We start from the raw sequence: 27,583 nt of genomic DNA, 5'->3' as shown, positions 1-27,583 counted from the left end.
GGGCAAATGTAACAAATATACACACTATTGCAGAGATCTCAAGTTCGACATTTACTGACTATTTAGCTTCAAAGTTAACCCAAAGTGCATGCTTCAGTGTAAAAGGAACCCGTCATAAACTTTGTGCTATCCTATGGTCGACATGAAACAGCGTCAGACTCCCTCTATATTGTGAAACCCTGCAGTATTTTAGAGGAAACCATCTGTAGTTTGTGTGTAGGACGAGACCTGTCCATAAAGCAGTCCGGAGAAACTAGAAGGGAGCCACCTAGTGGACACTTTCCTATGCACAGTTTAAACAATGTTTTCTCTGAAACATCACAAACCCCTTTCTTTATAAAGGGAGAGACTGTCTCAATGGAAAAGGAACATACAATTGATGACCGGTTCTCTTTAAGAGTAACATAAAATTAATTTATTCTGTATGAGAGATAAAGTAAAACTGAATGATTTAATCTGTTAATTCCTCTGATTTATCAGTAGTTTTTAACAGGATAAGTCACCCATATCCTCTCTGATCAAGATGTCTCTCTGTCCCTCTGCTCAGGCTCTAGATCGTATCCTGGATAGAATGAAGTCTTCTGAATTTAACTTTTCCAAAGTCAAAGCCTTGTCTGGAACAGGACAGGTAAATACATGGGCTCCAATCTCTAACTGTGGAGGTGATAGCCATCCGGACTATTAGTGGGATACAGTCAACTATGCGTGACTGTATATCACATGACCATGGACTGTATATCACATGACCATGGACTGCGTATCACATGACCATGGACTGCGTATCACATGACCATGGACTGCGTATCACATGACCATGGACTGCGTATCACATGACCATGGACTGCGTATCACATGACCATGGACTGCGTATCACATGACCATGGACTGCGTATCACATGACCATGAACTGCGTATCACATGACCATGGACTGCGTATCACATGACCATGGACTGCATATCACATGACCATGGACTGCATATCACATGACCATGGACTGCATATCACATGACCATGGACTGCATATCACATGACCATGGACTGCATATCACATGACCACGGACTGCATATCACATGACCACGGACTGTATATCACATGACCATGGACTGATTTTTATCCACTGAAGTAAACAGAATGAATAACAGCAAGCAGAGATCTAGAAAACCTTGAAGAATTGGTACAGAAATTATATAGGAAAATTCTACAAACACTTTAACTAATGTATAACTGTTGTTTCACATAAGGCTTCATGCACATGATTGTATGTAGTCTGCGGGTCAGTGAAAATGTCACATGTAACATACAGATTGGTATCTGGATTTCATCTGTAGTTTCATTGACCCATCCATTCTATTGAATGGGCCGAGGTGCAAGTATAGGAATAGTTATAGACCTGCTCCATAATTTGCAGGTTACATGCGGTTCAGGCAAACAGTTGCAAAAACTACATCTGTGTGTATGGAACCATTGAAATGTATGAGCCCACATTTGTCCGCAATTGCGGGTAAAATTGCGGTCTTGTGCATGAGGCCTAATAATAAGCTTTCTGTCTCACTATAATATTTAGCCAAGCAAATAACTACTGCTAAATATACTAGAAAACTGCGAAAAACTTACTATTAGCTGTAGCAGCATGTCTCTCTCTCACTTGCCTCATCTTTCTCCTCCTTCCTCCGTCTATAAAAATTGTATGAGTTGCAGCCTCCGCTGGGCAGAGACGGATTAATTCAGGATTACATTCATCGAACAGTTTAGGGCGGTTTCATACATTAGTTATTACCATGTGGCTGTATTTATAGTGCTAGTATTAGGACAATTCATCATGCGCATATCTCTATAGGATACGCATCATTGTCAGTATAATGTGCTAGATTATACAGTCATCCTTCACACCTCCTGTGTTTAGTCCATTCTGGGAATACAACATACACTGGTTTCTCATATACATATCTTATTGCAGCAACATGGCAGTGTGTATTGGAAAACCGGTTCCAGGGAAGTATTAAATCATCTTCCGGCTGAGCACCCTCTGCACATTGCCCTGCAGGTAAGTGTATATGGCGTTGTAAGTGTTATTATGTATTTGTCTTAGTGCAGTAATAAAGTATTCCTTCTCCTAGACTTGTTTCTCTATCAGTGACAGCCCTATCTGGATGGACTCCAGTACAAGTGCTGAGTGCCAACATCTTGAGAAATCCATTGGCGGGGCACAAGTACTGGCCGATATTACTGGATCTAGAGCGTATGAGGTTAGTATTAAATAATGCATTAATTATTTCATCTGTGTGGTGTGGGGGATAATCTGTTACCTCATAGTGGCCTGCGGACCCCTTAAAGGGATTGTCCAGTTTCACCAAGTTATTGTTTGTTTGTATAATGAAAGGTTATACCATTGTCCAGTATACTTTCTGTATCAATTTTTTGTATCAAGATCTCTACTTGATGGCATTCAGTCCATGGTCATGTGATATACAGTCCATGGTCATGTGATATACAGTCCATGGTCATATGATATACAGTCTGTAGTCATGTGATATTCAGTCCATGGTCATGTGATGGACACTGCTCGTTACAGTCATAGAATAATAAGCAGACAATTGTCTTGTAATGAGCCATGCACATGACCATGGACTGATTTTTATCCACTGGATGAATGACAACAATTGATATATAAAATATATTGGGAAGTTGTATAACTTTTCATTATACACATAGAGTAACATTTATTTGGTGAAACTGGACAACCCCTTTAAGCAGTACTTCAGTGATGAGGCTCTGTAGTGTACTATCATTTGACATAATATAGCGGATACCTTACTTCTGCAATGAAGCTCTGTCACATTACCAGTATATATTTGCCAACCTCATACAGTATATAAACCTATATAATAGCATGGTACAAGCCATAGAATACTTGTACCTCATTCATAGCTCTTACCTGTACCAATCCACAAGTGACAGTGAGTCATGGGTAGAAAGATGTAGCCTCTTACATTTCATCTAAAAATCAGTAAAAACTAATATTTTGTAAGGCAGCAGTTGGCCCCCATTCACACATTATACAGTATGTCTACCCATGTGTCAAACAACTGCCAGTATTAATAACTGATGTCTGTGATGTCTTACTATTTCCTTATGCACTCCTGTAGTGCTCCATTAATTTCACCATTCATATCTATGTATACATCATAATTAAGGTTCTGTTCACATTTGTGGCAAGATTTCAGTTTTTGACAGATTCAAACAGGTGCAAAGTGAAGCCATTTGTCACTGGTGGGGGAAGAAAGCAAAGCGGCTTTCTGTCTTAGGTCTTTGAACATGTTACTGCAAGAAAAATCTTTCCATAGTTCTTGTAGTTGCAGATAGCAGGTATTACTCTTTCTGATTAGACCTATTGTATAGGTCGCCACCTAGTGGTTGTACTGAGATAATTATTGGTTCTCAGAAAGTTGGCTTTGATATTAATATTATTAAAGGGGTTTTCCAGGGAAAAAAAATGGAGGAAGTGAGCTCAAGACAAGATGAGATAAAAGAAGCAATGTTCACCTCACTCATCCCTGCCGCGCCCGTTCTCATGGTCTGGATGGACACTGGTCCCATCTGAACATACAGTAAATGGCCTCTCAGTCAATCACTGGGTGAGACAGGTCACTGCTGCAACCAGTAACTGGCTGAGCGGGCATTTTAAAAGAGGACCAATAAGTAGAGACCAGCAGGGAAAGCCGGCTCCAGGTTTTGGTAGGAATTTGGGTCTCTGCAGGTCCTCTGTCAAATATATTAAGAGGCCCAAACGGTGAGCGCTACATCTCATAAAGGATGTCATATCTGCTGTGAGTGAACAAAGAAAGTTTTGGTCTTTTTAACATTGCAGTGAATGGTGGTCGATGCAGACGGAGGGTGCAGGGTCTGTCATTCTGTCAGAACAACTTACTGATAAGTGTGAACCTCGCCTTACTCATACAATACTGTAATGACTGGTTGGATGTATACATCAGTACTATATACAACATTAATTGTACTCTCAATGCACTTTGTAACAAACCTTGTATCCCCCCTTCCCACATATTAAGGCTTCGTTCACATCTGCATCATGAAATCTCTGCTATAAATGTAAACCACAACATAGTGTTTGCCTCGTCTCATGGCAGACTCCAGCTTTACCCAGCAGACTTTGGCCTGTTAAGTTTTAGCAATTCATTTTACACTGGACATTTGTTGTATTGATTCCTCATTACATCTCCAGATATACAGAAGCACTGACAGCTGTGTAACCAGGGTGAGGTACTACAAGTCTCAGGACGGAACAAATATACAGTGACTAGATTAATAAACATTAATAGGATTAAACCTTTCATTGCTTATCGATTACGTATTTGTGGTCACTCACATAGCAGTGTTACAGAAGCACTATACATCACTTGAAGGAGACGGCAGCTATAGAGGAAACTTTAGGACACAAGGGGTTGATGATGGACCACAGCAGGCTGTCGGATGCCCTGGTTTGCTGCCTGCTAGTACCAGCCCTGCCAGAGCGGATTGATAATGGAATCCATTGTCAGTATGAGCAAGGTGGTGATGGGGAAGGAGATGTTATCTCTATGGGCAGAATACTCAGCATTTGTAAATGTATAGAGTTTAATCCCTACTCTTGGATTCAGTCTGAAGGTGATCTCATTCATCGAGCATCTGTATTATCTGCTAGTTTAGATACATTACAGATTATACACCGCACATTACATGAGTTTACTGTAACTGCAAAGTTTACATTGAATCACTTCCTATACATGTTCCTGAGCTTTTCAAGACAACTACTGTCCAGGGCTGCCAGAAGACACTAGTGGATAGGATTGCCATCATTTGATCACCTTGGGATTCCTCACCATATGATTCTGAGCTGTGCTTTCTTCATACTTGAGATGACCCCTTGGTGTTTGTCAGCATACTTCACCATGTCTCGGTCTGTCTATGCAGACGGTGGGTACATGTCCAGATGCTGGAAATCAGTGTCTTTGGCTCTTTGCTGCCTTGATTGCTACATTCTCCTGCTGGTGCCAGTCCATGAGGACACATCTCAATGTGCATCCACTTTCTTATTCTGCAAAACTTCAGGCATTCTTATTGGCTAGGTGTTATGAACCAAATGCAGTACACGACAGATAGTTAGCCCCGGGAAACCGAACTTCCTTGCACACCGAGGTAAAACAGCGCTGAGCGTCCAAAGCCTTACTAAACGAGGCAGAACCAGGCCCCAGAGGTCTGCACTGGAGCTCCTGACAGTGGAGATGGACCTGGTAGCCTTTGTGGCCCAGAACCGCATCCACCCATTGCACTACAAGTCACAGCAGGACCCAAAAACCCGAAAACCACTCACAAGAGCAGGTGTGGAAGCAGATGGAGCAGGCAGCAGAAGAGGATGCAGTGGCAGGAGTGCTCCAGGAGATGGCAGAAGTACTGTATAATTGTCATACTAGCCAGATCGGCACCAGGAGGTCATGCAGCACCAAAGGATGAGATGTAAGCGTAGTCAGACAAGCAGGGTCCATCACTGGAGGTCACGCAGTACAGAAACACAGGTCAAGAAGAAGCGGTCTAGGAGGCAAGCAGTGTCACAACAGAAGGCAAAAAGGTGGTACGAAATCAGCATGCAGGAATCGTATCAGACAACAGGACACCAAAGACGCAGGAGAGCTAACCTACAGGAAAAATGAATAGCCAGCGGTGATCCGGAGCCAGAGTCTAACTTAAATAGACTCTGTTTGCCGCATGACCTCCTGTCCCGGAAGTCCGCGGTCCGGTACAAGAGGAGGCTGGCAACCCCTGCATGCTATTGTAAAGGTTAGGGTCCTCCGCTCAAGAAGCCGGAAGTCGCGGGCCGGAGACCAGAATAGGAGAGGGCCAGCAACCTCCTTGCACCGCCGTGGAGGTTCCTGCCCGGCTCCTAACACTAGGCCAATGGTTTACCAGCTTGATGAAAATTTAGACTAGATTAATTGTCCAAGGCTAGATAGGGCACATCTGCCATGGACAATTGAAATCTAGTGTAAAATATCTCAAATTTCTGATTTTTTGACTTCCATTGGCGCAAATGTTGTGTTCCAGTAGCGTACACCACCCTGACCACTTTCAGAAAATGGCGGCATGGAGTTGGCAGGGCCATCCCAGAGATAGCATCATTTATGTCAGTTCTGTGGCATAAATGATGACTAAAATGTACACCAGCTACAAAGTGTCATGGATTTCAGTCTAGGCGCTCAGACCGGATATAGATAATTTATGACAAGGCGCACGTCTCGCCATAAATTAAGCGTCTATTCCAGCGGCCCAGGGAATATCAAGACCCATGTACAAGGCTTCAGTCTTGATAAATCTTCCCCGTTTGTATATAGCATACTATATTTATGTATTTCATTTTATGTAAAATAATCTCAGTCTTTTTTCAGTGTTAATGCATTTTTATTTATTTTGCCAGCGCTTTACAGGAAATCAGATTGCAAAGATTTATAAACAGAACCCAAAAGAATATTCCCAATGCGAGGTGAGTTGACTGCACGTTCACACAAATATTTCGTACAAGCCTTCAACATTATTTTCTATAGCGATGCTTAAGTTACTGGTAAACTAACCAAACCCATTCCCACAAATCAGTGATAAACATATTTCTGAATAACATTGCAGAGTAACGTACAATGAGACGTGCAGCGGAATAACACTGACTGTACATTCCCCAATAGGATAAATTAACTCCATTCCAAGATCCGGTTATTGTAAAATAATGAGTAAATATAATCAGCGGAGAAGATTTACAAACAGAACATGAAGTTTATGGTCACCCATAGGAATTAGTGGGGGGCTTATGTTAGGATAACTTTCTCATGTCTGTACAGAGTTGTCTGCTGGTGGTTGTTTGTATTTGCACCCATGTTCATAAATCAGCCCCTGGAGTAAATATACATTCATGTAGTTTACCCTCCCAGAAGGTTTCAGTTCTATGTAAGTAGAAACAGGGGGGCTTTGATTGACTTGCAAGTGCAAAACAATGCTAGAAAAAACATGAAAGCAGAATCAGATAGGATGCAGTAAAATTACATTAAAAGGGTTGTTCAGTTTCTAATGTTGATAGCCTATACTTAGGATAGGTCATCAATATTAGATCTGCATGGGTCCAACACTCAGGTCTCCCACAGATCACTGGTACCAGTACCTACAGTACCTACACTTGTTGCTACGCTTTCTACGACAAGTGAGCAGCGTGATTTGGGGTATGTAAATAATACTGCCAACTATGCTGTCTCGATACAAGTGATCTGCGGGGGTCCCATGTGTTGCATCCTCACAGATCTAATATTGATGGCCATCAGTGTTAGAAACCGTATAACCCCTTTAAGAGGCCATTCACACTAGGCTGTGACAGACACTTCTTTTCTAAAGAACGCTGAAAAAAGAAATATCCTGCTTAATCTTGCCATGGACTCTGTGAATGATTCAGCCACAGAACCTGCAGCACGAGTCTCACGCTGATCAGCCCTATTGTATCTAAGACTCGTCAGCTAAGCTGTGCTTCGGATTTCTTCCTCGAGCTCCATAGGATTTTGTTGACGTGGAAGAGCACTTCAGATTATTCTGTGATCACCCCATTACGTTAGGTTCACCCCAGCATTCCCTGTATGTTGTTCTCGTCCATCTGAAGAACCAATTAGGGCAGGGGTAGAGATCGTACGGCTCTCCAGCTGTTGCAAAACTACAACTCCCAGCATGCATACTGGCTCTGCTGTTCTGGGAACTCCCATGGAAGTGAATGGAGCATGATGGGAGTTGTAGTTTCACAGCAGCTGGAGAGCCAAAGATTCCCTACCCCTGAACTAGGGGAACCACTAAAATAATGGACTACATTGGGGTCTGTTGGGTGTCCATTGTTTTAAGTCTGAAAGTGTGAGAGGAAATGGCTGTATATGCAGGACTTTTTCATCCAACGATTTTAAGCGGACATTGCGTCAAGATTTTCCTACAGAGACACATAAATGTGTATGTAACCTTAGAGGGGCGACAACAGCGACAGAATTACAAAGGCACAAGTTAGTGATTTTAAAGGTAACCTTTTTAGAGTCCTCCAAGACTCTTTTACATAGGCCATCAATATGAAATTGGTGGGGTTCTGACACCTGTCACTGTGTACAAAGTGAATGAGAGCTAAGCAGCCATAAACCAGCATGTCCACCACATTTTATAGTCTGCTTCTGGCTCTGTACACTGTGCAGATATCAGCTGGTCAGTGGGGGTCCAACTTCCAGTAGCCAACTTCCAGTAGCCAGAAGGGGAGCCAGGTGGGTGTCAGGTCCCCACTGATTTCATATTGATGACTTATCCTAAGGATAGACCAACATACAGTATGTAGTCTTGGACAACCTCTTTAATAGGATTCATTCAAATGTGTAAAAGTTATTTGATCATAACTGGTAGCCCATTATAGAAACCAGCTGGCCATGGAAACCAGCCAATCGAAGGAGGAAAATCTGCGGAGGGCCAGAGAGAGCAGCAGTGCAGTACATACAGCAGTATGAGCTAGGGTTGAGTGATCGGAAAAGATCGGATCCCGATCGGCGATCGAGCAAATTTCACAATCGGGATTGGGATCAGCTGGAAAATGATCGGAAATCGGATTTTGAAATCTCAATATAGGCTCAACCCTAAAAGTGACTTTTCCCATAGAGAAGCATTGACTAGGGTTGAGCGATCAGGATCGGGAAAGATCGGATTCAGATCGGCGATCGAGCAAATTTCACAAACGGGATCGGCTGAGAAATGATCAGAAATCGGATTTTAAAATTGATCCTGAAATCTCAAGATTGGCTCAACCCTAGTCTGAACTACTATAGTTATTATATTATTTGCCGGATAAACCCTTTTAGGGCCACTAGTTGGGCTTCAGCCCTCTGATCTGCAGATGTGCAGAAGTTATAAACCTAGGCAGGGAGCCGTCAGTGATGACAGTGAGCTAAAGCAGTCCCAATGTCCTTCCCAAACAGGTGCTTTATTATACAGACTGTTCCATTAGGCCAGTCACCAGTTGTGTAATGGCTACCATACATGGTGTACTCTTCCTCTGAATTTGATGACATATCTTTTTTCCAGAGAATTTCCTTGGTCAGCAGTTTTGCAGCTTCACTATTTATTGGGGATTATGCAGCTATAGATTACAGTGATGGTAAGTGGTGCTCACTTTATCTCTGTATATACTTGTGTATACACACAGTATTGTATTTAAGGATAACCTAATACATGATGGGGGAAATCTGGGGGAAAGTAACTTGGGATTTTGCTGAAAAAATTTGACTTTTTTAAATCTTTTACGCCACCCTTGCTGCTTTACTTTAAAGAGGCATAGTATGGGCAGCACCATCATATTTATGATAATTTATGCCAGGTTATCTCTATATAAACAGTACAGCATCTGATGGAGCAAGCCATGTTAGTTTACTGTACAGGGATGGAGCATACAAAGGTAAAGTAGAAGGTCCCAATGTACTACAATGGCAGGCCTAGGAGACTGGAATCACATGGAGAACATGTTGAATTCAATAGGATGTTCTTTTTAAAAGACTCTGCTACAAAAAAAACATCAGAATTAATTTTTTTTTTTTTTGCAGAGTACCTGCGGAAATAACTGCAGGTCTCCCACTGCTTTCCCCAATAAGATTTGGGGAAATATCATCCTATATGCTTATTCTGTACACTGAGGCGGGTTAATGCCAACTAATATGCTGCAAGTACGCCAAGTGTGACCTCAGTCTTACCATTCCTTACAAAAACTGTAGGACCTCATGGACACGACCAAGTGTGCAGGCCATGGTTCTCCCAATGGAGGAATTTGATGCTCCATTCCATTCCAATGATCATAGTGCAAGTCCTATCGGAATGAAGTCAATGGGAGATAGTAGTCACATGGATGACATCGGATGTCATCCGAGTACATTCCACTATGAAATCACTTCCCACTTGGCCATGTGCATTGTAGTCCATTTATATGTAGTCATAAGACGTGTATTTTCTGTAAAGTTCTGCATTTATTGGTTCACAGTAACAGCTATAGTAATAACAATAATAACCTTTATAGGATCTGGAATGAATTTACTAGACATTAAAGAAAAGACATGGAATGAGACGTGTCTTAATGCTTGTGCTCCTGGACTCAAAGAGAAACTGGGCTCTCCTGTTCCTTCATCTTCAATACTGGTGAGTCTGTCTATTATACACAGGCAAAAAAAAAAAAATAATATTCCTATACAAAGATGGCTGTTCCATTTGCATGGTCGATAAAGGGTTAGGCCTCAACATTATATGACTATAGGTGAGTCCATGAAACGTATGAGGAAACTGTTGTGTCATACTGTATACAGTACACTCTCCTGCTGGACCCAATATGAAGAGTAACTTTCTTAGCTGCCTTACTTACAGGAATTTCCAGAATTTTGGTTGCTGATAAAATTGTCTGCACATAAAAGACAGTGGTAAAGACGAATGCAAATAAAATAAGCTCTGAAAGTTTCATCCTTGGCTCTCATTACGTATGTTCATAAATGGACTGCGAACACTTTATAGAAAGTAAGATAACAATAAGTATATGTCTAGGAAGATAGTGAGACGCTCTTAAAGACTTTGGCCACTTTGCTTCAAGATGGACAGGTAGACATTGTATGAGGCTAATCTATATAAAATCATTCTTCTTGTAGGGGACTGTGTCTTCATACTATGTTCAGCGCTATGGATTTAGCCCTCACTGCAGTGTTGTTGCGTTCACTGGTGATAATCCAGGTAAGGAGATGTAGGTATTTTTATTCTATACTTTTATACATTAAAGGGATTCTACCACTAAAACACTTTTTTTTCTAGTTACCACGTCGGAATAGCCTTTAAAAAGGCTATTCGTCTCTTACCTGTGGAAGTGCTCTCCGCCGCGCAGTTCGTTCAAAATACCGGTTTGTACCGGTATGCTAATTAGTTCTCTCGCAGCGATGGGGGCGTCCCCATCGCAGGAGCAGCGATGGGGGCGTCCCCATTGCAGCTCGAAAACCGACCGCAGCGCCGCCTCTCTGGTCTTCGGTGTCCTCCCCTTGCCTCTTTAGCGTCTGTCGGACGCCTGCGCAGTATGCTCTCTGTTCGGCAAAGATTGCCGAACGTACTGCGCATGCGCGAAAGTGCGGTGCCCGCACTATGGCTGGGACCGCACTTTCGCGCATGCGCAGTACGTTCGGCAATCTTCGCCGAACAGATAGCATACTGCGCAGGCGTCCAACAGACGCTGAAGAGGCAAGGGGAGGACACCGAAAACCAGAGAGGCGGCGCTGCGGTCGGTTTTCGAGCTGCAATGGGGATGCCCCCATCGCTGCTCCTGCGATGGGGACGCCCCCATCGCTGCGAGAGAACTAATTAGCATACTGGTACAAACCGGTATTTTGAACGAACGGCGCGGCGGAGAGCACTTCCACAGGTAAGAGACGAATAGCCTTTTTAAAGGCTATTCCGACGTGGTAACTAGAAAAAAAAGTGTTTTAGTGGTAGAATCCCTTTAAAGAAGACCTTTGACCACTCCAGTAACTCCAGTTATTAGCACCTGTTAACAGGTGCTACTCCATTGATTCTGGCGCAGTTGGAATTTTTTCTGTAACCCCCAGAATTTCTGACTAATCAATGCTGTTAGTTTTGGTGCCTAATATTTAGTCTCTGTATTGTGAGGAGGGCGGTGCCAGGCAGCAGCAGACAGGAATGTGATTCTGAGGTCTGACTGCCTCTGATTGGAGCTCTGAATCACACCCCCTGCCTGACACCGCCCACCTGACAGAACAGAGCTTAAATAGCACATCAGGCACCAAAACTAACTGCGCTTGTTACTTGAGAATGGTGAGGGCTAGAGAGAGAGTTCAAACTGTGCTGAAATCATGCATGTGCTGTAGTAGTAGTGCAGTTATACTGTACTTATGATATTGTCATGTTATAACCAGTGTGTTCTTTACACAGCATCATTAGCAGGAATGAGACTGGAGGAAAGCGATATCGCAGTAAGTGTTCTGGGGGATATTCATGTATGCGGAAGTTTGTAATATAGAAATAGATCAAGCAAAGAACAATCCTATCCTAAATCTTGTCATACATGTGATATATCTAATGGGCGTGTTTAGTCTGTCTCTTCTCTTTCTCTGGCTTGGATTGATTGACAGGTCCGTTCCTATATGCAGACAGCCTGAGACATGTCAGTTAAGGAGAACCAGGAGGGAGAAGCTGAAGAGTAGCTGCCCAGCAGATTCTTCTCCCCATGCTCCATACCAACTCTGTTGAAAGCCAAGTGGCTGATTTACCATAACTTATGTGCCAGGAAACTGATGCCATGGAAAAATGTACAACTGCTTGCACAAATGTGAATTTTTGTGCAAAATTGTGACTTTATAAGTTTTGTGCTCCACACACTAATTACCTCAAAGGGGATGTGGTTGGATGGGGCAATCGGCTCTGTCAAATTTATTGTCATTTACCCCAAATGAAACTGGCATATATTTCTATTCAAGTGCAAGGACCGTGTAGGATACACCTAATTTATGCTGGGCACTTCATCTAATACGCCAGTCTTAATAAACCAGCCCATTTGCTTTATTCTGAAATGCTGCAACATTTCAACGTAAAATATAGCCTTCCTTTTAATTATTAGTTACTAAAATCTATCGGTAATAAAATCCCAATTTACAGGTACGTCCTCTCCTTTCTTTCCTTTCCTCTTGGCTCATGTCTGGTGCATGATGACCAGCTTCTTAAAAAAAACCCATAATTTTGCAATACTCTTTCAAGAGATGTCTACCCTATGTCTCTATATGTGGCCACCCAGTGGTCGTTTTGTGGATTGCAGCCAGTAAAATGTTATGCCAGTGCGGTATGTCATGATATTGTGTACGAGATCTTAACCATATTCTAGGGATTAATTTCAAAAGTTTTAGACATAGTTTAAAATTTTCACTTGAAACTTCCAAGAACTTATTTATTTCTTTGCCTTTTTTCCTCCTTCTGGTTTTTCTTTTTTTTTTTCAGAAGAGACAGTTGGATGTAAAAGCTCTAATTAAAATCTAATAATAAACTATGAGAATCCCTGAAAACATGCTTTCTATCTTATAATGAAGCCAGTATTTAATGGATACGGAGCATAATGGTGACCTCCGCACTTGAGCCGTCACTATGTGCCACCAGCCTCCGCACATTTTTTTCTTCATTTTGCGGACATGCTTCCTTTTCTTGGTTTAATGTATTTCTTGGTAGGAGTGTACGTTTTTATGGCCTGATGGAAATCTGATTATAGCTAGAGGTTATATGTATTGACTTTTTAATGAGATTCATTATCATGAATGTTAAAACGGTATGTGCAGAACAGAAAAACAGAAGGATACATTATCTAACTCCTCACGCTATATCTGGGGGCTGCAGAGTGTAAGAGGTTAACTCTTTCTGCGCTAGTATTTATCAGATTCATGCTATGGACATCCTTTATAAACCTAACCTTCAAAAAAAAAATTATATTCTACAACTTTTCACTTTGCATCTTATTGACAGCTACAGTTATACATGTTCCTCTCCGATCCTCTGATGTCTGTTTTAGTAAATACTTGCTTTGTCCGTAATATAACAATTGTGAAGGATCTTTTCTTGGAATTCTTCATTGTGCTAGTCTGTCTGTTCTACATCTCCTCCTGGAAATATATGAATACATTGACCAGGCATTACCATTATCTTCCCCTTTACACTGTCTTAATCTGACCACTACTTATTGACAGTTTCTTATTGTGTATAGATATGCTTTCCTTGGCTCTAGAGATGATCGAGCCTCTCAAGATGTATTTTACTTTGGGTTTACTTGGGTCTTTCATTCATTTTGGGTCGAACATGTTTGGACAGAACCAGAAGTGAAATTATGATAGACACCAGAGAATATTAGGTGAAGCTCCAGGGGAGGTGTAAAAAAATAATTAAAAAATTATACTCACCTTCCCTCTCCTTTTTAAAGGCCTTTCTCATGGAGTCTGGCTCTCTTTCTTGTTCTCTTCAGTGAACTCATTTTGTTAAAAATCAAACAATTTGGAATATTCAGGTTGAACCCAGCTCTGACCTAAAGATGGGTGAATCTCTATGGATTAGTTTCATTTACAGTTCACTGGCTCAGGTCCAGGATTAATTTTGGGTTGAATAAGTTCAGCATGAATCACACCTTAACCTATCTATAAAACATAGTGTATAACACTGTCAGGGCTCCTAGGAACCTATCTATAAAACATAGTGTATAACACTGTCAGGGCTCCCAGTAACGTATCTATAAACCATCGTGTATAACACTGTCAGGGCTCCTAGGGACCTATCTATAAAACATAGTGTATAACACTGTCAGGGCTCCTAGGAACCTATCTATAAAACATAGTGTATAACACTGTCAGGGCTCCCAGTAACGTATCTATAAACCATCGTGTATAACACTGTCAGGGCTCCTAGGGACCTATCTATAAAACATAGTGTATAACACTGTCAGGGCTCCTAGGAACCTATCTATAAAACATAGTGTATAGCACTGTCAGGGCTCCCAGTAACCTATCTATAAAACATAGTGTATAACACTGTCAGGGCTCCCAGTAACGTATCTATAAAACATAGTGTATAACACTGTCAAGGCTCCTAGGAACCTATCTATAAAACATAGTGTATAACACTGTCAAGGCTCCTAGGAACCTATCTATAAAACATAGTGTATAACACTGTCAGGGGCACTAGTAACCTATCTATAAAACATAGTGTAGAACACTGCCAGAGCTCTTAGGAACCTATCTATAAAACATAGTGTATAACACTGTCAGGGCTCCTAGGAACCTATCTATAAAACATAGTGTATAACACTGTCAGGGCTCCCAGTAACATATCTATAAACCATCGTGTATAACACTGTCAGGGCTCCTAGGGACCTATCTATAAAACATAGTGTATAACACTGTCAGGGCTCCTAGGAACCTATCTATAAAACATAGTGTATAACACTGTCAGGGCTCCTAGGAACCTATCTATAAAACATAGTGTATAACACTGTCAGGGGCACTAGTAACCTATCTATAAAACATAGTGTAGAACACTGCCAGAGCTCTTAGGAACCTATCTATAAAACATAGTGTATAACACTGTCAGGGCTCCTAGGGACCTATCTATAAAACATAGTGTATAACACCGCCAGGGCTCCTAGGAACCTATCTATAACACATAGTGTAGAACACTGTCAAGGCTCCTAGGAACCTATCTATCCAATTTCTAAGTCTAAGGCAAAAGTTGAAGTTACATGAAAGTGACAGTATTTTACTCTGTGATATATTCAGACCATAGAGTATAATAACTGGAGTTCCTTTACATCTTTTTGGCTTCCTTGTGGCATCCAAAGCCCTCTCTCCGCCTCCTTGGTGAAATCATGCACCCAGGGTCACCTTTGAGGTCTGTGATTGGGCCTTTGCAGTGACATGGGGATGCTGAGCATTATGACACTCAGTGTCCTCATGTGACTGCTGGTGGCCCAATCACAGGCCTTAGTGGTGACCACGAGTGCATAATGTCACCAGTTGAGCATTGGATGCTGCGAGGTGGCCCTAAAGTATGAATATTTTTTTTATTTTTTTTTCACCTTCCCTGGGCCTCAACCTATTATAATTTGGGGTCTGAAAAGCACCTCAGCACCCGAAGGACAAGCCCCACCGCTATCTTCCCTAGCTGTGCTCCTGCTATATACTACTTTAACTCAAAATTTTTATGTCATATGTTCTATAAGTATTAGTATAGATTGTATCAGATCTTTTGGCCTTTCCTCGTCATTCATATACTTACATTTTTTTTCAATTTTACAGGTCAGCCTTGGCACCAGTGACACTCTATTCCTTTGGATAAAAGATCCAACTCCTACTTTGGAGGGGCACATATTTATCAATCCAGTGCAATCTCAAGACTATATGGCTTTATTATGGTAAGTGGGTTATTACGCACATTAATAAAATACTGTCATTTATATTACACGTGGCTTTATAATGCATTTAGAGAGCAGAAGAGAGGGAGCCATGATTTTAAAGTGACTCTCTGAGGTGGAGTGACATAAGTTTCGGCATTCCAGGTGAATGGGGTTAATAAGCTGACGGTCTCGCACCGCCGGAATCCACAGCAAGATTGCGCAAGACATTTAATTTATTCACTCTCCTGCTTCGATCGCTGTCTTCTATTGATAACAATGGGAAACAGATTCAGGTCGGAATTTCGTGCGGATTTTGAGTCATAGCAAGAATGAAGTGGAAGAAACAAAATTAACCCCTTCCAATACAATTTGATAATCATCTTCTCCTCACTGGTATACACTTTATATTCATTCTGCTCTTGCTGTATTGGTGTTCGCTCTCCTGGAGTAGATGGGCTGGCGTAGGAAAACACTCGCTCTTATACAGAAGAATTTAGCTTTAAGTTGGCCTCAACCAGCTCTTATCACATGCAAAGTAATGCACAGAAACAGTATAAAAATAAATTAACAAGAAAAAAGAAGTCCATGGCACTCAACAAGAAAGACGTCTTTATTTCCCATGTCACGTACTGCAGGTTACAGACCGGAGCACATTGTACAGCTAGTGGCCATTTCCCATCCTCAGACGCTTATCAAGACCCTATGGGAAGTAGCAATAAATCCTAAGCCATCTGGCTACTAACTAAACATAATAGCTTTCCTAGTTATCAGGTAGCTTGGAGGCTACTGATTTTCATTAAAGCAACACAGCAGTATATCTATTTTTACTGCGTATTTTTCAGGCCGGGCACCATGGGGAAAAAGTATGTAAATGAGCTCATACCAGCCAAACCAAAAACACCCATTGGCGGTCCCTTCAGGCAGCTATCAGTGGGGGCGCTGAGACCTGGACTCCCGTCACTTTGATGTTGATAGCCTATTCTCACAATAGACCATCAGTATACTATACCCATAAAACTCTTTAAAACTTGATTTTCTAACATCTGTGAATTTTTTTGCCAATATTTTTTCAGTGTTACTTCTGAAATTCTTAATGATGGCGTCCCCTTGTGTTTAGTGTATGAATAACAATATCTTCCTCCTGAACCTTAAAAGGAACCAGTCACTAGGGTGCTCTGAGCACTTTTTATACTAATAAAAAGAACCTTCTGCTGGTTTAGAGGCCGCAAACCTGCCGACCGGTTTCCTTAATGTCTCTACTCATTTTTGTTTTTCCGCCATTTTTGTAAAGTATCATTTGGCGCATTTTATCAATCCATTATATTTTATAATGTCATCATTATACAAGAATTACTGGAAAGTATTGTAAAGTCTTGTAAGATGTCTGATCGGTGTAGGTGCCAGGGATTGGAGTCCCCCGCACATATATTTCCACTCACTGTATTCCAGTTCTGAAGGTTATCCATTCACCTTACACACTGCACACACTCATATGACCCAGATAAAAGGGTACTCCTCTTCCACATTCTGTTCCAGCTCATCTGTCGCACCAGGCTATACAAGACTGCAGTGCCCCTTATACAGTCATGCATCCACATAAAGCTACTACCACGCACCACTTATGGTCTGATGAGACACCAGTATGGAGCTTCCACGTCCTGTGTCTATCTATGTGCGATGCCCCTTATTTGTATTCTACGGGCATAAGTGTGACCACCACTCCGTTTATAAGTGTAATTTGTGATACAAGTCCTTTATGTATTCATATTTAGAATAGCATAGTATACCATTGTGCTCTACATTTAAAGGGGTTGCCCAGGATTTGAAGAATGCTCATTACTCACCACTCTTAGGACCCTCCTTACTTCGTTGCTCTGGTACCAGCGCACACCAACTATGTCAGAGTAGCACCGGCACCAGAAAAGGAGCAGGCGGTATAAAGAGTGGTGAGCACTGAGCGCCTTACTTACCACTTGCTGCCAGGCCCCATTTGTAACCAGTAAGCACATCTTAACTGGTAACGGCTAAGGCCTGGTTGGGCCCATTGGGGGGAGTCCGCATGGGGACCCCCCGAACAGATTACCGAACGCATTGGCAAGCGGTGTACAGTGAAAGCACATGGACCTCATAGACTATAATGGGGTCCATGTGCTTTCTGCAAGGTCTCCGCACGAAACATGCGGACAGAAAAGTAGTTCACGATCTTTTTTCCTGTCTACATGATTCATGTGGAGACCGTGCAGAAAGTACACGGACCCCATTATAGTCTAGGGGTCTGTGTGCTTTCACTGCACACCGCTTGCCAATGCGTTTGGTAGTCCGTTCGGGGGGGGGGTCCCATGCAGACTCCCCAAATGGATTACCGAACGCAGATGTGAACCAGGCCTCAGAAGACTCTCTCCTGATGATGATGATTCAGGAGAGCAGTGTTTGGCCAGGGTCAGCAAGGCAGTGATGTTAACACTTACACTGTTCCTTGTGTACGCCCTGAATTAAACTATTATGCTTCAGTGTTCTAATATTCTAATAACCCTGTTTTCCCCTTCCCTTCTTTTAGTAACAGGGCCAGGGGGGAAAAAGGTGCTACGTCTTGGTGAGCTTCATACCTAACTGTGTTGCTGGTTTAATATGCTTGGCCTTAGTGACACACACCCTTTAAGCTAGGAATATGGTAAAATATTCAAAAACATTATGGACCTAATAAATCCCTTGACACTCAAGTGCCTACCCTGTGGGGGTCCCTGATGGTCTTTATGTATTTTCCTGCGGTGATGACACATCTGAAGGTCCGGCTCTGTGGACAGTCTCTAGAGTCAGTGGTCATGTGAATGGTATGGCCCATCACCGCTGCAGGAAAACCAAGGTTTTTTTTAATTTTTTTTTTACATTTCCTTCTGTTAGCTTACTTTGTATGAATCCTAGACTAGGTATTGTTCTGATATCCTTAGTATATGCCACGTGTGTTATGTTGATGTCTGACCCCCTTTAAGATATCTCACTATACGAAACATAATAGGACTCAGCCTATAAATATGATTCACGGCGATTATTAAACACGCCTATAACTAGACCTCAGAATGAATCCCTAATCCTGTTATAATCATCCGTATCCAGTAGATCATCCGTCATCGGCTAATCCTTTGTGTCACCCTCGCAATCTCACACTTACATCCTCTTGGTTTATCGGTCTCTGGAGACAAAGGCAATTTTGGATATATTTTGTTTTTGGAGCCAAAGAGAGGTCACTGCTTCATTACAAGGGATGAGAATGGGATGGTGAAACCTGCTTTATGCCACCTTAATGTTTTTTTCTTTGCTTTCTAGTTTTAAAAATGGCTCCCTGATGAGAGAGAAAATCAGAGACAAGTGTTCATCGGCCTCCTGGGAAGAGTTTTCTAACGTTTTGAGATCGACTCCACCTGGAAACAATGGCCATATAGGTATAATAGAAATACTGTGCACTCGCACTGGCCGGGAAATTAGCTGGTGGAATGGAAAAATATAATAGTGTGTGTATAAAGGGATGTGCACAAGAGCAATCAAACACCAGGGGATATATGTAACCAAACCGTATACAGGGGTATACATAGGAGAGGATTCTGTGTTGTAGTTTGTGTCAAATTTCTCAAATGTTGCACAATGTTTGATACATATGGTGCGTATTCTGAGATGTTACTCGACCTTCCTATGCCACCCCTCTACCTGTAGTAACAGCGACGATTTTTGCAACTTTTTAAAAAGTTGCATTTGATAAATCTGGCTTGACAGGCTAACCGTGAGCGGCAGACAAATGGAACGATTCAAACCCAAAAAGTCACAAAAATCTATCTTGCTACTTTTTCATGCTAGAATTCTGATGTGCAGAGCTTGATAAACTTGCCCTATGATGTTTTTATATGGATGTAAGACAGTAGCAGAATGTATCAGGCTTCAGATAATCCATTGAACATGATTACAAAATATTCGCAGATTGTTTCCTTGATTTTGGAAAGTCTGTACCTATGATTCTGATCTAGACACAGGAAGGAAGGTAGATTAAACTGGAAATTCCTTATTTTTTTATAGTACCTATAGATATCAGATTGCATTGCATATCTGTGTATATACAATATTGATTCTATAAATGAATATTTGTATAAAAGTATAATATCTGGACAATGTCTTGTATTGTCTTTATGTACCACTAGCTTCTGCCCGCGACTTTGTCTGCAGGTTGTTGTCGTTGATGATCCGCCTATATTTAGCAAATTGCTGCGTCGATGGTTTGCCTGCTCTGGCATTTTGGCTGCTTGCAAGCTGTACTTGCTGCTGACCTTGTTCCTCACATCGTGCCTGTGATTGTTCCTGCATCTCAGCAGCTTGCTGGGATGCCATATAATGAGTGTGTTGTTGGTGTTGATGATCCGCATGCTCTGGCGTTTGGACATAAGTCAAGCTGGCCAGCAGCTGACCTCATTCCTTGCGCTGTACCCGTGATTGTTCTGGTATGTCAGCAGCTCGCTGGGATGCGATATAATGAGCGTGCTGATAGTGTTGATAATCCGCATGCTCCGGCGTTTTGGCAGCTCTCAAGCTGGCCTGCTGCTGAACTTGTTTCTTGCACTGTGCCTGTGATTGTTTCGGCATCTCAGCACCTTGCTGGAACGTCATATAATGAGCGTGTTGTTGGTGTTGATGATCCGCCTGCTGTGGTGTTTCGGGAGCTCATTCCCCGAGCTGTGTTTGTGAGTGTTCCAGTATCTCAGCAGCTCACTGGGACGCCATATAATGAGTGTGTTGTTGGCGTTGATGATCCCCCTCAGTTCCGCTTGAGGAGAACTCTGTGACTTCTGGCTTCCTTCATAGCTCTCATTGTTTGCAATAAATTAGATTTTCTTTCTCCAGGTATGTTGAGAATTGGCAAACTGCCAATTTGGATTAAAGGTGTTTGCCCATGTCACTTTGTCATCAGTGCCTGAAGCAGATCAGATAATATGCTAATGCATGAACACTGAGGGTTAGCGTGTGTTTACAGAGAAAGATAACAGCCCTGGCTTTCTTAGAAGCTGAGATAAGAGCAGTATAATATAGTATGTGAACATAAATTCATAACAGTTGTGAAGCCATGTCATCTACCGGGATAAAAAGTAGCCTATATTTTAATTGAGGTTACAATCTATCTATGTGCCAAATTTCATTCAAATCGGTTTTTGCGTGATTGAGGAACAAACATCCAAACACAAAAACATCCAAACTTTCACATTTATAATATTAGTAGGAATACATACATAAGGTTTGTAAGATTCATAAGGCCTCATGCACACTGAGCATTCTGGACTGGATAATCTGGTTGTAACATCAGCTGGATGAAATTGAGGCATGACATGGGAATCATTGTATTATAGTGATCTATGATGCTGGGGGTCCCTGCCTCCTCGTGGCTGTGCTAGCTGTAGAATATAGAGTACGGGACAATATAGCTGTGAGGTAGCAGCATTATAGATCACTATGATGGAAGGAGTCTCATACCCTGACTAGGTTTGGACCAGGAAATCTGGGGCCATATTGTGGTATTTTCTCAGATGCCTATGATATGCAGTACCATTCTCAGCCTCCAGATGCTGCCGTAGAGTTGCTGTAGTGAACATCAATGGCAAATAAGTCAAAATATTTGCCAAGAGTTTTTTTTTATTTTTATTCTTAGGTTACTTACACTTCTTCATGAAACTTTCACTATCTATGATATTGATGGCACTAAAATGTTCTTTTTGTGTTTTAGGCTTTTACTTTGATGTAATGGAAATCACACCACAAGCTGTCGGTATTCACAGATTCAATGGTGAAAACCAAAAGGTTTGTTATATTGAGCAAGATGCTTAGGCTGAACTTCACACTGAGGAAATGACACATGAGGGTATGTTCACACAGGGCATAACTAAAAAAAAATCCATTCCTTACATCTGAATGGGGTTGGTTCTGTAGCATTTGCATGGATTTTTGCAAGCCCCATTTAAATAAGTGGGATAGTTCCAGAAAGTTCTGCAATACATCTGCTGTGTGTGAATATACCCTGAATACTATATAAGCTCTGCATTGTAAAATCTACTAAGGCCCCGTTACCACGGGGAGCGGATTAGCGGATTTTGGTCCCGAGAGTAACGCGGGAAGCGGCATCACAATAGAGCCAAAATGCGCCTACCATGACTGTCGCAGTTTCCAACAGTCGCGACTTCCCCCTCCGGAGTAGGCTCAAATGAATGGGGCTAGTCCGGAGGGTTCTGCTGTGAGGCGGATGCCGGGGCTGAATCAGCCGCGGAGTCTGCCTGAGGAAAGGGCCACTCACGAAAAAGTAAGCTGGCGGTCTACATAGACCTCCATTGTAAGGGGGCGGATTATGGCGCTGAATCCACGTCATAATCCGCCCCCTCTGTGCCTGTATGAACGGGGCCTAATAGACAGGGAACGGCTTTACAATGAATTTCTAGTATTGTGTTAAAGGGATTTTTACAGGATAGGTGTAAGATCATGAGATTGGGGGTGTGGAGTCTCCCTGTTTAAATAAAGTTGGCTTTGGAGCAACAGCAACACCCTCATTGCTCCAAAGAGCTCATTTGCAAATTGACAAAATATTTGGCAACAGAGCCAGTGATTCACAAGGGGAAAACACCATTTGATTCAGGTAACCATAACCTATCTGTGGGGATGGGCTAATATGCTGGGTTCTGGTGACAGATTCCCTTTAAAACACACCCTCACACATGCAGTATATACAGTATACTCCTTGCAGCCACACTGTGTAAATTTCCAAAAAAATCACATCTTATATATATTTTCAGACAGCTTAAAGGGATTCATTAATCTATCGATCTTGCATTATAGGTACCAGAGTTCCCAAAAGATGTGGAAATCCGAGCACTAATTGAGGGTCAGTTCATGGCCAAGCGGATCTATGCAGAAAGACTTGGGTATAAAATACGTAAGTACAACTTTTTTTCCAATGTTCACCAATATTTCTGTCCAACAATAAGATGATCACGGAGTCTCCTGCTGGAGTTGGATCACATGTAAAGTAATATGTTAGGGAAACTGTAAGTAAGTGTTCATTTCCCCTGTAGCGCCACCCCAGGAGAAAATTTCCTATTCCAATTTTCCAGTTTCCTATTAAATCCGTGTCTTGCCCATATAATACACAGACATGACGGCTCATCCAGAGAGACATTACCCATGAACCTGATCCTTATTGAGGTTATAGGAACAGCCCACCTGTTGCACAACGTATTTGACCAGCTCTACAATGGTTAATAACATTACTTTTCCATTATACAAGACTCCAATTGAGAAATAAGAAGAAATAATAATGAAGAGGCTTCATTTAGCTCAATTCACAATTGGATTGTTAAATCGAAGTATCTGGTCACGTAAATTACAAATGAATGGATTGAACATCAGACAGAGGATAGAGATAGAAAACACCATCAGAATGTAATGAATAAGTCAATAAGTAGCGGATGTAACACAGTATGTACATACAATAGAAGGAGATTACATTTCCTATTCGTTTATATGTAAAACACTCTGCTGACAAGTTCATTTGTTACATCTTGGCTGGGTTCTTGTCTTATTTCAACCCATAGTATCTGCATGTTACTATCTAGATTCTAGAAGGTCGTCTGACCTCCATCCTGTTTGGCGACATGGCCGCTGGGAACGAAGAGAGCCACGGATACTTGCCTTGCTCCTTTTAGATCTATAGGTCTGACTGCCTGAGGAACTGTATGGCGCCCCAAACTACTACTCCTTACAAATATGGGGGTCAGGGGTATGAGCCACCACCAGGCACTTTTTATGTTGGCTTGCATTGTTTGGAATACAGGGATATTGATTTCCCACATACTCCATCCCTAAAAGGAACACAATATATCTTCCAACAAGTTCTTAAGATAAAAACAATGTTGATCATGTGGTGGTGGAATTTAGTTATGCTCAATCTATGTATCTCATCTTATTGTCTGTGAGTATCCAGTTCTTAAGTAGCCTTCTGGGAGAAATACAAGGGAAATGACTCACAGCAATTATTTTATTTATAGAAACAGGACTTACAATGTAAAACTAGGTTCCATCAAATGAGAATGATGCCTTTATGGCATCTCCTCTGATCAGAATTGCCATATCATCTGTTACATTAATAAATTAAATTATATTATATACTGTAGTGCTACTAACCTGACCCAGCAAATTACTGAGTTGGACAACAAATAGACCACATGTATAAGATGAGGGGGAGAGGAAACAGAGGAACTCTGTGTGCATAAGTACAGTGCAGACCATGTATTCATAGAAGTCAAGGTTGAGATGTGTCTATGGCTGACTTAAGGATTTTCCAGGCTAAAATTATCAGATCAGTTGTAGTCCAACATCCACATTCCCCATTGATACTTGTTCTTGCCATACAGAGAATGGCTTCTTTTGAAGTGAAAGATCTGCAGTAACCTGGTCTGGCCATTACATAGAGAATGGAGCTGTCTGCTTCCTGCTACATTCTCTGTGTATCAGCTACTGAGAACAGCTGATCAGTGGGTTGAGTCTCATACACCCAGCAACCTGATTTTGATGACATATGCTTATGATACATGATCAATTTTTTAAAGTATGAAAACCTATTTAAGACGTTTTAACCAAAACATCAGTAGTATAAATGTTGTAAGTGTAAAAGAAGGAAAGGCATTCTGAATATTGTTTTCTGTTTTGCTGTCTTACACTATATATTTGCGCAGGTGTGTTCGTTGTTCTGATCCATCAGAGGATAGAGTAGCGGACACCTAAGTTCCCAATGGTCCAAATTGACTATAATGGAATGCATTGGGTGTCCATTCTTTTAAATTGAAACTGTTGGACAGAAAAGTCAGAAATGCAGCACTTTTTTGTCGGAAGTTTTTGACAAACACTGAGACGGAATCTCCAAACAGAGACTCCGAAGCTAATGTGAACATAGCCTAAACTGAGCGTGCTCATTGTTATGTTCAGAATTAGAGACGACATCCAAAGAGAGTTGGTCACCTACAGTATCTGCACTCCATTGGAATGAATGAGAGTTTTGTACATTTTCGCTCGAGTTTCCATAGCTCTCTTTTATTTTGAAACGAATAAACTCAGGTTTCATTTCTATCACGTCAGGCTGCCCTGGAGACATCTCTCTGACTCAGGGCTGCCAGATTAGATAGGAAGTCCTGTCTCATCAAATCTGATCTCAGTTATAACCAGTAAGTTCAACGTAACTCGATTGTGGTACCTGCAATATATTGTGTATCTGCAATTGTATGTAGATCCTCATGTAAAACTGGCAGCTATAGATACAAAGATTCTTCTTCAAATCACCTTTGTCTTTAAATCACATGCATGTAAAGATATCTTGCCGGGAAAGCAAGACAAATAAGACCTCATTTCCTTTCCCAGAATTCTTAGCAGGACATGCATGGTCCAGTGTATCCCTGATGAGAGACATTACCCCTTGTGACTGACAGGAAAGCAACAGGGAACACTCACATGGTACGGAAGTTTTGGATGACCACTAGGATTCTGGCACCAACCAATAATGTATCAAAGTCTTGGCGTTGTCCAAGATTTTACTATTGACCTATCTTTAGGATACATCAGCAATATCAGATTGGGGTGGGTCAGAATCCTAACCATCTTAGGCTAGGTTCACTTCTGTGTTTGGGTTTCTGTTCAGGGGGTCCGCTTGAGGACCCCCCTGAGTGGAAACATAATCCATTTAAAACCTGCCTTCTCCTGGATCAACACTAGAGGGGATTGTAGGGTTATAGGTTGGACTTGGTGGACTGATATCCCAACAACAATCGTGGAAATGAACAATCTTTCAGTATAGAAAGTTTGTGGTCATAGCTATTGGCAACCAAAGACAAAAGACTGTCACCACTAAGATTAGAGTAAATCTTTAAATTTCTTATATTTGCAAAAATATTTAATAATATATCAATTGTCTACAATTTTTAATGTGGTTCTGTTCATTGGAAAATCTCTTTAATTAAAATATACAAGACTTGAAAGCCTTTATGATGTCAGATTAAACCGTTATTACGAGGATTCAGTCTTTTTGATGCCGTTTTATGAGCCAATGCCAGAAATGAATCACAAAAAGAAGGAAATGTATAAAGGAAAGTCTGAAAGATCTGTTCTCTTTTCTATCTACTCCTGGCTTTGCCTCTTAAAAATGCATCAAATCTGACACAAACAATTCTATGTGATTTCATCCTCATCCAGATAACATAATTAACAGAAATAAAAGGGAAATCTATTGTAATGTTTTTGGAGGAAAGTACTAAGCGCTGAGGCTGCTCTTCACCAATATCTGCTACCTAGCTGGATCAGCCGCAGGGATTAGAAGTACAGCGTCTCTTCATAAGGCTGAAAGTTATCTGCAGGTATAAGGTGTGTAGCTTGGCCCTCATGGGTGCAATAAATCAAAATTGGGTAGGGAGCTCTGGATGGAAATTTAAGATCCAGGGGAACCTGTTCTGGAAATACACAAAGTTTGTACTTGAAAGAACAGATGAAACAGAGAAAACTTCATATGTACTGAAATTATATACTGGCTTTATGGTTATGACAACTGGAAAGGTGCCTTCGAACCGTCCCAGATCAGCTGGTTTTCATTGCAGCTCTCAGGGGGCAGTAAGTGTGGCTTTCAACTTTTACATGGAATCTGCAGCTATTGATATGATCCAAAACGCATAGTGCAAGACACTTTACACTGTGGAAATAAAGAAAAGTTACAGGTGTCAGAATATGGCGACTCCAAGAAATTTGTTTTTGCAAAGTTTTTTTAAAGGTGTTAATCACTGGCTGCAGCAGTGACCTCAGTGGTGTGGACACCTCACACTATAGACAGAGCCTGGCTGCAGCAGTGACCTCAGTGGTGTGGACACCTCACACTATAGACAGAGACTGGCTGCAGCAGTGACCTCATTGGTGTGGACACCTCACACTATAGACGGTGACTGTCTGCAGCAGTGACCTCAGTGGTGTGGACACCTCACACTATAGACAGTGACTGGCTGCAGCAGTGACCTCAGTGGTGTGGACACCTCACACTATAGACAGTGACTGGCTGCAGCAGTGACCTCAGTGGTGTGGACACCTCACACTATAGACAGAGACTGGCTGCAGCAGTGACCTCATTGGTGTGGACACCTCACACTATAGACGGTGACTGGCTGCAGCAGTGACCTCAGTGGTGTGGACACCTCACACTATAGACAGTGACTGGCTGCAGCAGTGACCTCAGTGGTGTGGACACCTCACACTATAGACAGTGACTGGCTGCAGCAGTGACCTCAGTCATGTGGACATCTCACACTATAGACTGTGACTGGCTGCAGCAGTGACCTCAGTGGTGTGGACACCTCACACTATAGACTGTGACTGGCTGCAGCAGTGACCTCAGTGGTGTGGACACCTCACACTATAGTCTGTGACTGGCTGCGGCAGTGACCTCAGTGGTGTGGACACCTCACACTATAGTCTGTGACTGGCTGCGGCAGTGACCTCAGTGGTGTGGACACCTCACACTATAGTCTGTGATTGG

At 41.9% G+C, this 27,583-nt stretch overlaps 1 protein-coding gene across 1 annotated transcript in view; it reads left to right on the top strand.

Moving 5' to 3' along the window:
• The window catches only part of XYLB (xylulokinase), a 109,522-nt gene that overhangs the window by 7,038 nt on the left and 74,901 nt on the right, over positions 1–27,583 (top strand). Inside the window, exons 4-15 of the mRNA XM_075269846.1 lie at positions 548–628; positions 1,960–2,046; positions 2,120–2,248; positions 6,469–6,534; positions 9,129–9,201; positions 10,111–10,229; positions 10,727–10,808; positions 12,012–12,052; positions 15,902–16,017; positions 19,324–19,439; positions 21,758–21,831; positions 22,858–22,954. Of these exons, the coding sequence (XP_075125947.1) occupies positions 548–628; positions 1,960–2,046; positions 2,120–2,248; positions 6,469–6,534; positions 9,129–9,201; positions 10,111–10,229; positions 10,727–10,808; positions 12,012–12,052; positions 15,902–16,017; positions 19,324–19,439; positions 21,758–21,831; positions 22,858–22,954 (1,081 nt within the window). The remainder of the gene's footprint in view (positions 1–547; positions 629–1,959; positions 2,047–2,119; positions 2,249–6,468; positions 6,535–9,128; positions 9,202–10,110; positions 10,230–10,726; positions 10,809–12,011; positions 12,053–15,901; positions 16,018–19,323; positions 19,440–21,757; positions 21,832–22,857; positions 22,955–27,583) is intronic.

The sequence above is a fragment of the Leptodactylus fuscus genome, chromosome 4 (genome assembly GCF_031893055.1).
Source record: "Leptodactylus fuscus isolate aLepFus1 chromosome 4, aLepFus1.hap2, whole genome shotgun sequence".
Classification (NCBI taxonomy): domain Eukaryota; kingdom Metazoa; phylum Chordata; class Amphibia; order Anura; family Leptodactylidae; genus Leptodactylus; species Leptodactylus fuscus.
This window is presented reverse-complemented; position numbering and strand designations above follow the sequence as displayed.